The 17,189-nt window shown below is 37.6% G+C and overlaps 1 protein-coding gene across 3 annotated transcripts; it reads right to left on the bottom strand.

The window, feature by feature from the left end:
• Positions 1 to 308: 308 nt before the first annotated feature.
• LOC103135793 (cAMP-dependent protein kinase catalytic subunit beta-like) lies at positions 309 to 14,084 on the bottom strand. Of its 3 annotated transcripts, XM_016669801.1 has the most exons (11): positions 11,149 to 11,661; positions 8,873 to 8,881; positions 6,507 to 6,568; positions 6,302 to 6,430; positions 5,920 to 6,018; positions 5,739 to 5,821; positions 5,441 to 5,567; positions 5,250 to 5,345; positions 4,158 to 4,280; positions 3,257 to 3,421; positions 309 to 530 (listed from the first exon to the last, which is right to left on the bottom strand). In XM_016669801.1, exons 1-11 carry the CDS (start codon positions 11,192 to 11,194, stop codon positions 405 to 407), a joined length of 1,065 nt encoding a protein of 354 aa, XP_016525287.1. In that variant the 5' UTR covers positions 11,195 to 11,661; the 3' UTR covers positions 309 to 404. The 3 variants fall into 3 exon arrangements, with proteins under 3 accessions (XP_016525287.1, XP_016525286.1, XP_007548775.1); XM_016669800.1 differs by lacking the exons at positions 8,873 to 8,881; positions 11,149 to 11,661 and adding an exon at positions 13,994 to 14,084; XM_007548713.2 differs by lacking the exon at positions 8,873 to 8,881 and having other exon boundaries at positions 11,149 to 11,659.
• Positions 14,085 to 17,189: the final 3,105 nt, after the last annotated feature.

Below are 17,189 nucleotides of genomic sequence, written 5' to 3'. Positions count from 1 at the left end.
ATGACCTCCTAAGTCAGAGTGTGGACCGTTACTGGCCACAATCTCAATCTCAATTTTTCCACTCCCTTTCAAAAAATAAAAAAACAAAAAAACATATCACATTTCAGTTGGGAACAAATACATCCAAAAACTAACTGCCTTCAAAGTGACAAAAACAGAAAAGTAAAAACAAAGAGTGACTTGTCTGCTTTAATACGCAGGTGTTTTTGACGGTGAGAAGTTTTCAACACTCAAGGAACACGGCGACCTCTTTCAGCCTTGTGGAATGAAGGGACTACGTAGATCTGGGAAAAAAAAAAAAAAAAAAAAAAACAAAAGAAGATGGTCCTCATTCCATCCCAAGTCTTTTAGAAGAGTGCAAAGGTCCCCGTTATGATTCCCTGATATATCCATGTTCTTCTGTCTTAAAAATCTGCGAACTCTTTTGCACATTTGTCCGTTACAGAAATGCGGATAGTCTCCTCCTCGTAATCGTCGAAGTTGCTCGTGTCCCCGGGGCCTCTGCACTTTGGTATGAATGGAGCTTCCACCTGGAAGAACAAGAGGAGTTTGATGAGGTTTATATTCCTACTCACACTGTCTGTAAGGACAACTAACTGGGAAGCTGTCAAATACTAAGCCTCTGTTGCAAAGTAAAAAGTAAAAAAAAGTTAAAGACGGATTTTTTCAAGTGGAGAGAGTGGAGAATGGGGGTAATGAGCTCATGTTTGAACGCCATCATAAGGACTCTAGCTGCAGAGTTCTGAATGTATCGGAGCCTCTGTAGGTTTTTGCTAGAGGTCCCGATGAGAAGTACATTCCAGTAGTCCAGTCTGGAGGAGATAAACGACATGGACCAGCTGTTCGGGGTTTGAGGAAGAGAACAGGGTGGAGTTTGGAGACATTCCGGAGGTCACAGAAGGAGGCTTTGCAAGAGCGGTTGGCATGAAATTCAAAAGTGAGGTAGAGATCCTTTTTTACACAAAGATGATCTGTGACTGTTGATGAAAGACCAGCTGTCACAAGAGATCCAGGTATAAATCTGGCTGATTATTGTCTGGTAAGTAACCATTTTAACTGGTTGCTTACCAGACAAAGACACAATTTTTCAGGCTTTTTTCAGAAATGTTCAATCAGTCTGACGTCAGGAACATTGCAGAAAATTAAAATCGGCCTCCTTCGTCTATTCCAACACATTTTTGATCCAGTTAGCTTCACTGTCATGTTGGAACACCCTAGTGCAATAATTTTGGACTGATCTGATGGAAGGAATTTTTTTTTTAGAATGAAGAACAGCAAACACCAAGCCTATCATAATGTGGAGCACCAGTAACATACCCATTGTAAAGTACATTTAGCATCAATATGGACTGAATAGGTCATTACTTACATCTGGTAGGAATTTCAGGTCAAGTGCACTTTTAAAAATACATTTAATGAAAAAACGTGTTGATAAGTTCAACACCTATTATAACCCAATACGTGTGATTCTGATTCTATTTGGATGACAAAAAAAAAATCCATAAATCCAATCCTTATGCCCCAAATAAATGGTAAACGTCTTTGAGTTGTTCCATATAAAGTCAGTAAACCTCCAAAAGGAGACAGCTTTAAAAGACATCATCAAAACATCACATTAATAAAGATAAGCACATGCAAACTTTACTGACACTCTACAATGGGGGGGGTTGATCCTCTTGCTTCAATAGCACATTTAATTGTCCCTTTTAGACATTTTATATAGAAGCATAATAAAAATACAACATGCCCAAATCTCTCTAAAAACCCCACTAATTAATGTCTTCGGGGGGATTAACTCTGATTAAGAGGCATCCAACTTACTCTGTTTATTTCCCTGAGTGAACGACTAGTCTGCTGTGCTCGTCTCACTGTATGAACACTTATCTCGCGCGTTCAAATTAACCAAAATGTTAAAGGGTATTAACAAAAATGGGCCGCCAAATTAATCAAACCGTGGAAACAAATCTTATCTCATGCTCAGGCAATACTATTTCATGCTCACCATGTGGTAAAGCAATGCTATCAAGAGCATTAAATGTTTTTTTTTTTGTTTTTTACAATCAAGTTTCTGCGTGCATGTAGTGATGTTAGGTTACTTTGATGAAGAAAATGAATCTTCGTCTTGTGTGACTTTCTCCTCCACCAAATTATCTTTTAAACTGACTACTAAAACTCTCGGCTCTCATTGCATTCTTTATGCTCTACATCATTATTTTCCACACTGAATCTTTAAACACTCTTCTGCATAAATCAAAGCAAGTCTAAAAGCCAGATAGCACACTTTAAAAAACACAAGCAGCAGCTGAAACGGTCACATTTCTTAGCACAAATTGAAACGTTTTGTGCAATTTTTTTTAACAGACCAGTTAACACACCTCCATCAGCTTTATATTTACTAAATACTGAGTGTGTTGGCTGCCAGAGTGACACACACGAAAACATATGACATGTTTGTGTGCAAACTAAGAAAGTGGAACAGTGAAATAGCAACTGCTGGCTGGGATTTCAGTTTTTGAAAAATGATTAATATCAATGTAACGTAATACTTTTCATTTTAAGAGTCTACAGAGGCCAGTTAAAAACAAACTTTTTGTTATTTGAAATATTAAAGACCACTTTTGCTACCTTTAATGTGACTAATACAATAGATCCTTGTGAAATGCAAAATAAATAAATAAATAAATAAAATAGATGGAATAATCTGGGTGTATAAATGTGCATTACCTTAAACTAAAACTTTGTTGAATCAGTCTTTCAATTAGTTTCAACCGTCAAGACTTCTGGAGAACTCAGCCGCAATATAACAACATATGGAACAACAGTCACATTTGTAAAGTCTGATTCTTCTCCATAATTGATAAAAACAAGATGGAAACCGGTGATGAAGACTACCAAGAGCTTGAGGGCGACACTGAGGAAGCTGCAGGGATTTCTGATCAGTACCGATTTTGTTCGAGTGACTCCTGTATTCCTGAAAACTCCCTCCAGACAGTAAGTAGTCTTGTGGAGGAACGCGTCATAGTCTGATAAACCAAAGTTAAACTTTTTGAGCACAATTTCAAAAGGTCATTATGGCAACAAAAGAAATAAACACAAAGCATCAAATGAATGCTATACTTTCTAGAAACACCACATGGCGTAATACCTGGGAAACTTTATGAGCAAAACGGCCAAAAACCCAAACAAGCATAAATCAATAAGCAGTTAACATGGGTCGGGCTCATAATGGTTATTGTTGTTATAAAACACGGCTTACCTTTCGCTCGTAGATTGCAATCCAGTCTGTTGTGGAAAACCATTTGTGGCCTTTGATGTCGTTGACGCCGTTCTTCAGGTTTCCGTAGCGTTTGGTCAGGTCCACCTGCAGCAAGTTTCTTAACAGGTCCTTCAAGTCAGAGCTGAAGTGGGATGGGAATCGTACCTGAAGGGAAGAAAAGAAAGCTTAAGAACTTCAAAAGGTCTTAAACTGTGGCTCTTCATAAATTCTACATGCAATACTTGGAAGAAAAGCCATCAAGGATCGAACATCCTTTCCATTTTTGAAGTTTCTTAAAGTGAATAAACTATTCAGGATTCAAATCTTGAGATTTTTTTTATTTTTATTTTTTTGTTTCAGATTAAATTATTGGTGTTGTTTTGGAATTGTTAAACCCTCTTCAGTCTTTCGCCATATATCTAAATTCAGACATGATATAACGACACAGATGTAGAAAAAAAAAATAAAGGTATTTTTAGCATAGTCTTTAATTCATAAAACAATTTCAAAAAATTAGTAAGCAATTTAAAGCAGAGATCTAGAATTAAATAGTATTAGTTAGATCCAGATCAGTTCTATGGACTACTCACTGAACATTAATATCATCAATTTTCTAATTACATAAATGGAGATAGATGAGAAAAATAGCATAACGTCAGTTATGTTATGGGCAGCTTTTGGTTTCCTAGTCAAGATTTTATTTTTTTTTTCCACATTCAGATTTTGTGTTTTCAAAATTAAATAAGGAAAAAAATATGGAAAAAATGTTATTCTATACTCCACTTTCTTTCTGTCATATTTATCCAGACCTGGAACATCCTAAAGCCAAATTCCATATTTCATCATACTCTGCAGTAGCTCTGGAGTATGTAAATTCCCCTCGAGGAAAATTCCTTCTCACCTTTCCAGACACTATCTTTTCATAGATCTGAATCGGCTGATCTGCAAAGAACGGAGGGTAACCAGCTGCCATTTCGTAGATGAGAACTCCGAGGGCCCACCAGTCCACGGCTTTGTTATAGCCCTGAAACAGACCAGGCAGATGTCTAAAACAAACAAGCCTTCTGACATCATGAAAGTGTGCATTCTCTGTTGGATCTAAATCTGATAAACACAGGTGTTAAACGTCCCAGGCAGAAAAAAGAAAGAAAGAAAAAAAAAAAAAAAACAACCAAAGACTGACCTGCGAACAAATAAACACTACATTTAAATGCTCGAAGGCATATATTTTATGTGCTCCGACACTTTTTAAATGAGTGGTTACAGCAACACAGTTAATGTTAAAATACAACAAATAGTTGTATGAAGTTTGAATGAAGATTAAACCGGAGGGCAGAGAGCAAAGCAGCCTCACATGCTGAGCAAAAAGTCTTTGAAATCAGTGAAAAAGGTTGCGTATCAATCTACTGGGTGAAGAAAAAGGCTTGAAAATTGTTTCTCCAGGGAAACCCACTGACTATATCCGTTACTTCCGGCAGAACAAAGTCTCTTAGTTGTGTCAACTTTTGCTCTATTTCTGACTTTTTTTTTTTTTTTTGCTAAGCAAACGAGCAAAGTGGTGTGCTTAGCGAGGTTTACATTTATCTAAATCAGCAAAGACGGATGTTAACATCAGATATGAACAGGGCCAATGGTTAAGCTGGTTAAACATTGATGGGAGGGGCTGGAAGGCAACATGGTTTCATAATAACTCATAAGTCAACAAAAAATAAAATGCCTTTACTCCCAGCAGCGAATACCAGAGTAAATGGGTATATGGGATGCTCGTAATTGCACAGCAATATAATTTTATTGGCAATGCATAAATCCGTCTATTTTAGGCCTGAAACCATTAAGGTCGTGTCTGTGAAGATGTGAAAGTGACAGAGGAAAGAATTACTGGTATTACACTTGGGAAGAACTGGAAAGGGCAATTAGAAAAGTACTACAGGGGTTTTATGTTCTTTAGGGGGAAAAAGTATATCATAATCAACTAAACAATTCAAGTTTATACTTTGCTTAGAATGATCTCTGGCGCGAGGTATTCTGGTGTTCCACACAACGTCCAGGTTCTTCCTTTTACTCTCTTGGCAAATCCAAAGTCTGTCACCTGAAAATTGTAGGGAAAATGCCGCATTACTGACCTCTAACCGTTTCGCAAAATGCTCCAGCATCATAAATTCATGGTCTGCACTGCAAGCTCACCTGAAGGTAGCCATGGTTGTCAATGAGAAGATTCTCAGGTTTTAGATCTCTGTAGATGAGGTCTAATGAATGTAGGTACTCAAACGTCAGCACTATCTGGGCGCCGTAAAATCGTGCGTGTGGCTCACTGGAAATTGAGAGATGTGCGTTTAGCATAAAGAGAAAAGGGGGGGAGACATTTGGAAGAAAATGTAGAAAGAGTTTAATCTAGCATAAACCACATAAAAACCCAACAAAAAAAACAAGCCAAGGCACCACTGCACAGCAACACTTTGTATAATTTACATTTAATCCTCACCTGAATCTTCCAATTCGTCTTAAATGAGAGAACATCTCTCCTCCTGGAATGTACTCCATTACCATGTACAAATTGGAGTTGTCCTAGAAATGAAAGAGGCTCCTAAATGTTCCAGAAGACCAATTAAAGGATTTTTTTTTTTTTTTTCAAATTTCTACACGTCAAGATAAGCAAAGCATACCTTAAAGGCGTACTCGAGTGTGACGATAAAAGGAAAGCTCACAGCTTGTAATATCCTCTTCTCGTTTAATGTGTGTTCTATTTGCTTAAGTTTCACCACCTGACAGATGCAGAGATAAGATTGTCAATCAGATCCCGGCAATGGAAGAGTAAGAGGAACTCAAGCAGGCAAGGCAACTAGGAGCTACTAATAATCTATTTTTCTAAAGTAACACTGTAATTCATAATGTAAAGATAAAAATGCCATTTTTAAGTACAAAAGTGACTATGTTCTTGGATATGATAAATGGCACAGTTTTACTAAACCCTAAACATTTTTACTGCATATAGCAATAATACTTGTTGGAAAATAAAGCTATAGTCTTAATAAAGCTGCCACCAACCTTCTGCTTGTCCAGGATTTTCATGGCAAAGTACTGTTCTGTCTCTGTGTGTTTGACCAGCATGACTCTTCCAAATGAGCCTGTACCAAGAGTCTTTATCCTGTCAAAGTCCTCTAGGCACGTTGAGCACTGTGGAAACAACCTCGGGTTATTACTGTATGTGCCAAGACACAAATGTTACGTTTAACAAACAAATCAGGCTGACCTGTGGTGGGTTTTCCCATTTCCGTAAGAAATCTTCTTTGGCTTTAGCCAGAAACTCTTTAACTGGAAGAAAAATGAGACGCACCACAGACAGAGTGAGCTGGCATATATTTAGTTTGTGTAGAAGCAATTTTGCATTCAGGTTCACCACACGTTTGGGGCTTAACTGGTCTTAGCAAATAGACCGAGGAGAAGAGGAGAAGGGAAGAAAAGTAGGAAATGGAAAAACGCAAGTCAAGGAGGAAGAACACAAGCAGAGTTAGCTCTCATCTGGATATGAAATGAAAGGAAAGGAAGGAAACAAAAACACAAGACAACAATACCAATGAGGTGACAGGCAGATGAGTGATGCATGCCAAGAAACTCAGCATTTCTGTTATTTAGTAGTCTAAGTCAAACAGGAAAAAACATCCCTCAGAAACCACAGGATTTGTTTCTCTGGGCATCACCTCTGGTAGAAAACACTTACAGGAGGATGTTAGTCATTTCACCCCTTTACCATTTTTGCAGTTTTGGTTGATTTGTACGACAACTTTTTCCAGGTATGGAAATAAGCCGTCTAAAATTCACATCAATTAGTACCTGGCTTTAAAAATGTATTTTTTAAATGCTTTGACAACCGATAATTGAGTGTTGGGTCATGTTCTGTTTTTGACTTGTAAGCTATGAGTAAATGTCACTCATTATTAAATTAATACGGGCTCCACAATATAAGGAAAACAAGAAATGTTGATTGCATTGCTAAATATTTGCAAAAATGACACCAATTTTATTTAAGTCAAATTTCTTTCACTTTGTCGTTATCGTGAATACCCCACTTCTCTGTTGGAGTTCTTTCAGACTGAGGTCTTAGTCAGGCAGAGGGAGTCCGTCCACCTGAACAAACATATGAGCGTAACAAGCACAGTTGGAATGCACTGCACCTGACATATATTAGTCTACCAAATATTACCTGCAAGCAGTTCTTTGCACTTATGATGCAATTGGGATGATGAATATAACTGATACATTACGCGGCTCTATTTTTGGATCTAATCTGCCATATTTTACAACAGTTGTTTGGCCCAAACAGAGATCAGAACCACAAGCCTTGAAAACAGGTAGTAAGATTAAGAGATGCAACGATAGGGCTTTTCCTGTTCTGGGTTTCTATTAGGTCTGATGAATAATTGTGCTTAGGCCTATAAACATATAATTTAAAAAAATAAAGGGCACATTCTTTAGTAAAGGTAGTGCTTTTGAATCCAGTCAGAGTGCTTAAAATTTCTGTGTTTAACTTGCTGATCGCTATTCAGATCAGATTAAGAGAACATTGGCTGATTCTGGTCTCAAACCTTTGGCTGGTAACTCTCCAATAAGACCAAGTCTTATTGATCTTATTGAGTTATTTAATTAATTAATAACTCAATAACTTATTGAGTTTAATTGATAGCTCAATACGTTATTTTATTAATTGAGTTATTTAATTTAATAACTCAATTAAATTCAATTTAAAGGCCAGAGTGGACAATAAATCAATAACAATATATTGCGATAGACGCGCTCAACATCAATAGATAATACGTCTGATAGAATTTTCAATAATTCACTGAACTCTGATCCAGAACCGCACAGCATTCTGGGGGATGTAGGCAGAGGAAAGGCTTTAGCCACACAACCTCTCTAGGACACATGAGCAAGGTGGGTAACATCAACCAACTCACTCTTTGGTTACCTAGCAACAGCCTGTTGAGTAACTAGGGTATCAGCAGTTTCGGGTTTTGCCTCATAACTGCTTAAAAATAAAAAAACAACAGCGTGGAGTGAAAACTGTGGATGAAACAGGAAAAGTCACATCAACAGACTGGCAGTATTTCAGACATTTAAGAAAAAAAAAAAAAATCAATAATTATGGATAGACTGATAATATGAACCATGTCATCCAGCTTTATTTAAAATTGTGTTATTTAGATTGTGGGATCATTTTTCTTTTTGACTGATCAAATGACTTCAACACCAGGATAAATTCACTGATGCATAATGGTTAGGCACAGTGCTATGCTTACCAGTGAGAAGTGGGAGTATGTTAGGACGAGATGGCAACAGCTGGGTGCAAAAGTACAAATTGGTGAAGGGGAGAACAGACCCGGAGCCTTTTAAGGAGTCTCACAAAACAAGCTTAAAATTTAAGCAAAAAACAAACCAATGTATAGGAAATACACCGTAGATATCCAGATTGAGAGTGCAAAAAAACAACAAAAAGAACAAACAAAAAGGAAAAAAAAAGATCAAATCACATGAAAAGCAAGCACGTCTAGCAAGTTTCCACAATGAACCCTTTGCTGTTCGGCTAGTCTGATCTCTCTTTTTTTTTTTTTTTAAGCATACCAAATGTGTCTATAGATCACCATGGTTTTGCAGGAACAATCACCCACATGGATGGGATGATACAGAAGAAAAGACAGAGAAAAAAAAAACACAAGAGTTCAAGTACACAATAAGTATAGAACAACATCTACAAATGCCAAGCATATGTTGCGAAAGAAAAGCAACAGGAATGAGAACAAAGTTGATAATCACTTCAGGAATCTGAACAGAGACTAACTGTCTATGGTGGCAGTCGAAGAACAGGTGTAATAAAATGGAATGCAGCAGAAAAGTCGGTCATGCACATTAAAACAGATCAAAATGATAACACAGGAAAAGAAAATGTGCTTCGAAGTAAAAATATTGTTCAAATAAAAATATGAAACAAATTCAAATGAAACAAATTTGCTTCAAGACTTTATAGAAGAATTGCAACCAAGCCTTCAGCTAGACGACCATCTCTAATTCCAGTGCTAAAACTGAGCTGGGCATACCATGGTTGAGTTATGCTGGCCTATCCTGTTACACTACAGTGTGAACATTGTACATGGAAGTACTGTGGAGCAAAATAGGTGACGCAAAGGCAAGTGTTTAATCCTGCTGTCCTACTGTGAGTGTGTGGTGGCTCCACGATCCGTTCCAGTCAGAGACATCTTTATGTACAGTAAACATATACCACTGTAGGTAACCAGGTCACCCCTTCCAGAGTGGCTACACTCCAGAAAGATCTACAGCTCAGGGCACTGTGTCAGCGTAAACAGGTTTAAGAGTCAGGGATCGTAGCTGGATTCAGAAGGAGTGGCTGCAAGTTTAGATACTCTACACTGATCTGATTGTCTTCTCTGCGAGTGTGTGTTTGTGTGAGTGCTGCTGGTTGGCAGAATTCACCATGCCTGCCTGGTGTCTCTCAACAGGTCAATAAATCTCAAACAAATGTGCTCACAGCATCATAAAGTGACTTTACTTTAAACAAACTCGGGCCATAACTGCACACAGACGGTTTGTGTGTTTTCAAGATCTCGAAGATGGGAAACTTTCCGTGAACTGCAAATCAAAACAACACCCGCACTCCAAGCTTCCCAGTTTGCAACCAGGGGTATGATCTACAACATAAGCTCTTCGGCAATGATCAGCTGCACACATCAGGGTATAGGAGCGTAAAGCAACACCGGCCTAGGCCGAGTTACGTCAAAGCGTTCAAAGCTTGTAATACCCCTTATCCTCTGACGAAGGTCCGATGACAAGCTGCTACAGTCAATGACAAGCCGAGTGTGAGAAGTGAACCCTGATGGACTTTTACCACAGCACGATTAGAGAAGAGGGGCTTTGAACAAACAGAAATGGCACGCATCAGTGTTTGCATGCTTGTGCTGGGCAGACAAGAGCAAGGGTCCCAGTTTTATGAATGGAAAGAGGGAATTTGTCATTTCTTCACCATATTTGGGCATGTTGCTGTACAGAGGGAGAAAGCTTTGTTTACGAAGCTAAGAATAAAAACGTGACAGCAGAGCCCTGGAGAGGGGGCAGAAACATCCCCACACTGCCTTCAGAGAAAATTTAATGCCCATTTAGAACAATTATTCACGGCTCTCTGGTTTAACGCTGCAGATTGAAGATCATCAGTGCAAAGTTCCTGTCTGACACAGCTGGCTGTGTTGAAAAGCAGCCTGAGGCCAAACATACTATAAGACAACAACATTTTCCACCAGGGATGTTGAGGCAATGATGGGCTACGGTTTTTTTTTTCTCTCTCTCTCTCGCTCTCTCACCCATTTCCAAGTATTTTCGACAGGAAAAGATTGCAATGTATGGCTGCAACTGTAGAAGGCCTTTACTGCTAACACCACAATCATGAGGGACAGAGGGGCCTTCAGAGGGCTAAGGCTAATCCCCCCCACCACCATGCAGGCTAAAGTTAGCGGGCTAGCTAAGTTCCAGGGAAAACAAAATCACCCCCTTTGAATTAGCTAATTTCAAAAATACAACAATAAATAACTTAAACAAATCCCCAATGCGTTTTAACTGCCCGTCCACGGTGTGATTACTATTGCTGGATTCCAAGACATGGAAGCAAAACGGTTTGGGCAACATTTAAATTACAAAGATACAACAAAATACAATGTGTATTCAGTCATTTGTGGTTGATAATGTTGAGAATGTGTGACGAGTGAGATGTAAAACGATTTGCCAGTTTGGACTATTCTAAACAGAGTTTAAAGCTAGCTAGCAACTGGAAAGAGTTAAGACAAACAGGACTTATAAAACACCACCGAAGCTGACCGATAGCTAGGACTCACCGCTCTCCAGTTCGTTGCCCTTCTTGGCGGTTGCAGCGTTCCCCATGGTTTGGAAGTCGCTCCGACTAAGAGGAGATGGCGGCGGCTAGCTAACCTTCCTGCTGGTGTTTTTTTTTTTTTAATTATTATTATTCTTATTATTTTTGGAGCTCTTCAAAACAGTTGAAACCGAATCAACGTAAACAGTTACTCCTGTCGGATCAAATGATGTCCCGTATCCCTTCTTGCCCGTCCTCTCGCTCTTCTTCCTTCTGTCTCCCCCCTCCTTCCCGCTGGAAGATTTCCACTGCTGCTACTTCATTGATGTCTGCGCGGCTGACATGAAGCTAGCGGTCACTCGTATATCAGGCTATAAGCTGCTGCTGCTTCTACTCCAGCCCTCTCCGGCTGCTCAGCCGCATTCTGGGTGCTGAGCTCAGGACTTGGATTGGCCCGAGATGTCGGTGACAAGATACCAGACCATGTTGGCTTCCGCGTCTTTTCGAAGAAACACGATTGTGTCCACAGTTAAAGGATGGCATGCCAGTTCTTTGACTTATGTTTGCTTGTTCTGTGTTCCAGTTGTATCAATCGTGAGTAGGAAGAAATTAAACCTTTGCAGTTTCGCTGTAGGATATCATAAGTTTGAAGCGGGCATACTGAAGGAATATGTTAATGTTTTAGTATTTACTGCTTTTTAACAAATTATTAATAGTAAATCAGCGTTGTTCTATCTACCGAACAAGCATGTTTTTACTTCAGTTTCTTTACACAATATAAAAAAAAAAAGTTCTGCTAAAGAAGCTGACTGTGACAGATATGCATATTAATGGAATGTTAAGTAGTAGTAGGAGGAAAATGTGTGGGTTTTTTTTTTTTTTTTTTTTTTTTTAAAAAGCACAAACAACAGGGATATTAGCAGCACTGACAGGACTAAACATAGTTTAGTATACCGTAAGAATATGGGTCACAAATTGCCAGGCCGGGACAGCAACTGGAATCAGTGCCTCAAGAGTCACCACATACAGATTAAGGGTGAACCGATTTATCGGCCAACGGATTTATCGGTGATCGGACGATTTTTTACACGTGAAGCCGATCTTATCCACCAATGTTAAAAACCTTGGCAAGATCTAAAAATCAGCCACTATGCTTTTCTTTTCTCTGGTGAGAGAGGTTTGACTGATAAACCGGCCAACCAGGTCATATCTGCACATTTACAGTTAGCAATAGTCACCCCATTGTTGCCAATTCAGCAACTTTCTTGATATATTGAGCAACATGTCAGACAAAAAACTGGTATTGGCCAAAATCGGAATTGGTAAGTTAAGGTTTTTAAAAGATCGGTAAGTGGTGATCAGCCAGAAAACTGCAATTGATGCACCCCTAATATACAAGCATACATATCCAGCAGTCAATCAAGGGAATCCTCTTTTCAGATTAAAGTAAATATAACACACTTTAATCTGAAAAGAATGTTATATTTTCAGATTAATATAACCATATTGATTAAATATGGATCATATTTAATCAATGGTCCATAGAATAAAAGTGGAGAGATACAAACTCAATTTGCTTGAAGAAAACTGTGAAGGATTCACAGTTAGTGTTGACTTGGAGAGCAAAGTCATTAAAGGCTTTTTAAAATATAAAGTCAAACAAAAAAACAGGATTTAACATTTTTGTAATAAAATATCTGAAAAGTGTTGCATGAATGGATCAACTCCTCCGATACAGTACAATGTTTAACCGCATTTGCTTAACATATTTCAGATTAAAGGAGAGCATTTCTGAACATCACTTTCCATTACTTACCACTGATTCTCAATTGGATTTAGATCTTGATTTTGACTGGATTGTTCAAACAGATGAAAATGCTTTAAATAATCTACTTTACTCCCCTGTTGATACTGCTATATGGTTAGGATTGCTGTCCTGCTGGAAGGTGAACATCTTTCTCAGTCTCAAGACTTTTACATTGTTAGTAGTGTTTTTTGTTGTTGTTTTTTTTTCATTTCTTTTTTTTTGCAACACTGCGCTAAATTTAGCTCTATCCAGCTTCTCAGCTCAGACCAGATTCTCTCTGTAGAGATGGTAATTGATTAAATTGATCCCTTATCAATATCACTTGTTGATTCTAATTGAGTTAGAAAATAAAATAAAGCCTTTAATTCAAAAAATGCACCATGTTGTATTAGATTCAAACAAAATTAAACCTGACTTGAAAAATCAGATTCTCGCTGTCAAATTAACATTTTGACACGAAATACAACTTTTTCCACATCAACTGTTTTTGTGCAGAAACATTTACATGTTTGTCCTTTCAGTAAAGATCCTTTCAAGACTTAAACTGTGCCAGATGTTATTTATTTGCTCTGTCGTTTTTCCTTTTCCCCCGCCTCAAGAGGTAGCTAAAAATGTGCAAGAGCTTACGTCTGAGCCAGCAACACTCTGGCTATCCTCAACTACAGTCATATTCAATAAATTTGAATAATAATGAAACTTACATGAATTTCAGTAACTCAGTTCGCAAGTTAGCCACATTATTAGCTCCACACATACCGATGTTTTAAAGTTTTTGTTTCTGTTAACGATGATTTCTTGCTTACAGCTAATCAAAGCATGACATTTAAGATCAGAATAGCATATCAGTCCAATAAAAAACATCCAAATGCAGAAACGCGGGTCAAATGAAAAATATGTTTCTGCGCAAGATTATTTTTCAAAAGGTGAAATCTGACAAATGAGCCTAATCTGAACCCATACTCTAATTTCCTTTTTATGACTGTTGTGAGATGGAGATCATTCGTAAAGTATGAGGCTAACATTAATAAAATAACCAGGACTTGAAAGAGCTTAACGTTACCTGAGGTGGTCATGGCAGGTGTTGGTGTGTTATCGAAGCTCCCACTGTCGCTAAGCAACGTATCGAACATTCGTACAAATCAGTTTGCATTCCGTGTGGTCAACTGTTTGACAATGTTGGGCGTATTTCAGCATTTTATTGTGATCAAAGCTGTGCACATGTTACAACCTACCCTGGCATTGTCCTTTTTTGTTTGTGAAATATAACCATATTTTGGAAGACGTCTGTCTTGACGCCATCTTGGATATGTTTCAAGTTGCGTAGCTTTTATACTACGTCACTACGTAAGTACAGCACACATTCTAGGAACGGACTGGCGGAATCTTTGGGCATGCAAACGAACCATTCCGAGGGATTTAATTACTGAGAATTCATATCTCTTTGACTGCTTAAGAAAAACATCCATGCAGTATGAAGCTGCCACCAATATCATCTCCCTCCATGTTTTTTTGCGTGCTTTAAAATGCTTTTGGCAAACTCCAAAGGAGAATGTATTTCCTTTAACAGTAGATTTCTTTTTACCCCTGCTCCACAAAGACTTGAGCTTTGGATCTTTGCAGTTTCCCCCGGCTCGAGTTACCTTGGGTTTCTCTACTAATTCTCTGAGTAATGCTATGCTTTCCTGTGTTGTCAGTTTTAGTGAGCAGCCATAACTCGGTATGAAGTCTTTGTCAAGGAGGAACAATTGCTGCAAATCAGTGATTCAATAATTTGGTGGGTTTGGTTAGATAGAAAATACTTTACTAATAAATAGGATTTTACTCCATTGTTAGGACTAAAATTTAATGCATGTAGCTCACTTTGAATCTGTCTGGATGATTGGATTTAATTGACTTTTCTGTGAAGTGTCCTTCAAAAGACAATATTTACTGTGTGAATCTGTGTTATGTGAGGAAAAATAAAATAGAAAATCTCTTCACAAAGCAGATATGTTTATGATTAAGTCTTTTTTTTTTATTGTATATGAGTTGTGTTTTGATTGATTGATTTGAGTAGACCTAAACAAATTGAAAGTCTGATTCCTGCCAGATTTAATAAAGTGCTCACACTTTTCCGTGTCAAAGTATGACAACTTTCACAAATTCAGCTATCTATTCTTTATCATGTTGAACTATATGTTTTCCAAATTTGGTCTCTCACTTCATCCATATTTAGAGACTCAAATATCCTGCGTATCATGTTATAAGCCATCGTGTATTAGACTGCACTAAATACTCTTTAAGCCAGAGCTCAACAGAAACTGCTGAAATTATCTGGATTACAATATGAAAGAAGCAGGAGATGTTAGTTGTTGTGTGTAGCTTTCTGTGCAAACTTAATGTCATGCGGCGGTGGTTGTTAACCTCAATAAACATGCTAAGAGGTTCCACAAATTAAATATTAATTTATTTTTTTGAAAATGAAACATATTTGGTGAAACATGGGTTAATAAACGTAAAAAAAAAAACAAAAAAACAAGCCAAAATCAGTTCATAAGCTTTACATATTTATTAGTGGGTGGGACTCAGTTACAATTTTTAATTTAGTTAATTGCTGTGCCTGTAATTAATTAATTGCAATTAATTCCATTTTAATCAAAAACTATACGTTGACAAAAATAAGCAACATTTTCTATTCAAAGACATCTTTTGCTGCTAAATTATTGATCAACTATAAGAGCTCAACTACAAAACAATTTATTGTTGTTAATCTGTAATTAAACATATTCACTTTTTTTGCAGCAAAGTGATATGAGATACAGTTTTCAAGTGTTTCAAGGAACTCCTATGTCATTTATATAACTTATTTGAAAAAATATATTTCTTTAGAAGTGTGGACTGTGGGCAGCATTGGGGATGCTGCCCACAGCATTTCTAGATCAGAATGTAATTTATCTGTTCAAACTATGAGAAAACTCAGAAAAAAAGGGCATTTTTGATGTTTTGTGGGTGTTATGTAAACTCAGAAATTGTAATGAACATGTCATATCAAACAGTCAAGCCTGGAATGGACTGATATTGATAAACGATTCTTTAAAACACAGTTTGCAACTTTTATTTGTTAGGAAAAACAATGACAGATGGAGAATTTTGTGGGGGTTGTTAAGAAATTTACAACACTAAATTTTATTGACTTTTTTCTTTTTCTTTTTAACCAAAAATCCTTCATTGAGCAAAGTTGTAGGTGTGTGGTGGCAGAAAAAGGATCTTGCTCACAGCAGCATTCATGCAAAATGTTGCTAATAGCAAAACATTAGCACGTGAAGAAAAGAACGTAAATTTTAGTATTTCAAGCACAACAAGTGCTTCCCTTCTAACAAACTGGTATGACAGCAAGGCTTAGTATAAAATTTACACTCGCCAATACAAGTCCAAGATAAAACACTTGTAAAATTCATCTCCCATACAGCATCCTCGAAGGCTAAGGATAGAGCTGACATAACGTGTAATGTATGTGGCACTTGTAAACAACTGTTCTTTGGATCCATGAAGGCTTAGGAATTTGCACCATTTTGGAGACTGACTCCTAAGATCTTTTAAAAATCCGTCTTAGTATAGAGACCTCAAGTTTATGCCTTCCCACTGTGCTTCTTCCAAAGGTAAAGGACGAATTGTTTCTAACCTTTGAAGTTTTCCCAACAGGTGCATTTTAGAGCAACTAAGGTCTTGGAAAAAAAACATCCACAAGCATTAGTTCACCTCAACATGAGGGCCCGGAGGCTATAACACTGGGGAGCATGACCTGGATTGCATGCTATGAATCAGTCTGCTGCTGCTGAAAAACAAGCCTTTTGTCTAACATAGCCTTGGCTTTCCAAGAGCTTATGGCATGTTTGCCCAGTATTAGCAACTCTCTTTCTGCATACAATGAGAGCACAGCCCAAGTGAGTGATGGAATATTGATGCCGGCACTATGACACGTTTATTAGAGAGAGAAAACACAGTTCCATGTGGTTTGTTGTTTTGCTAACTCAGTTATATTTGAAGTAATTTGACTTTTTATTGACAAGCCTTTTACTTATTTCTCCAAATAAATTTTGGATTTTTGGATTGAGCTGTACAAATTAATTTTTTTTTTTACAATTACCACATAATTTAAACATCTTACATGGAAACGGCCGGTTTTCTTGAAGAAATTTCACAGAAGCCCAATTTCTTATTATTCATAATCAGAAACTGAAAATAACTAAGCTTCACCTTTAAAGAAGAAACATATT

This window comes from Poecilia formosa, unplaced genomic scaffold, assembly GCF_000485575.1.
Source record: "Poecilia formosa unplaced genomic scaffold, Poecilia_formosa-5.1.2 Scaffold27, whole genome shotgun sequence".
Classification (NCBI taxonomy): domain Eukaryota; kingdom Metazoa; phylum Chordata; class Actinopteri; order Cyprinodontiformes; family Poeciliidae; genus Poecilia; species Poecilia formosa.
Note: the sequence above shows the minus strand (reverse complement) of the source record. Positions and strands in the feature narration are given on the sequence as shown.

What these genes read in the sequence shown, in the direction of transcription:
- LOC103135793 (XM_016669800.1), bottom strand. Translation starts at nt 14,063, where the DNA reads ATGTTCGATACGTTGCTTAGCGACAGTGGGAGCTTCGATAACACACCA. An exon ending in ACCTGCCATGACCACCTCAG is followed by an intron (nt 6,569 to 13,993) that starts GTAACGTTAAGC and finishes TTTTTCTTCCAG; the next exon opens with TTAAAGAGTTTCTGGCTAAA. An exon ending in AGACGAATTGGAAGATTCAG is followed by an intron (nt 5,568 to 5,738) that starts GTGAGGATTAAA and finishes CTCAATTTCCAG; the next exon opens with TGAGCCACACGCACGATTTT.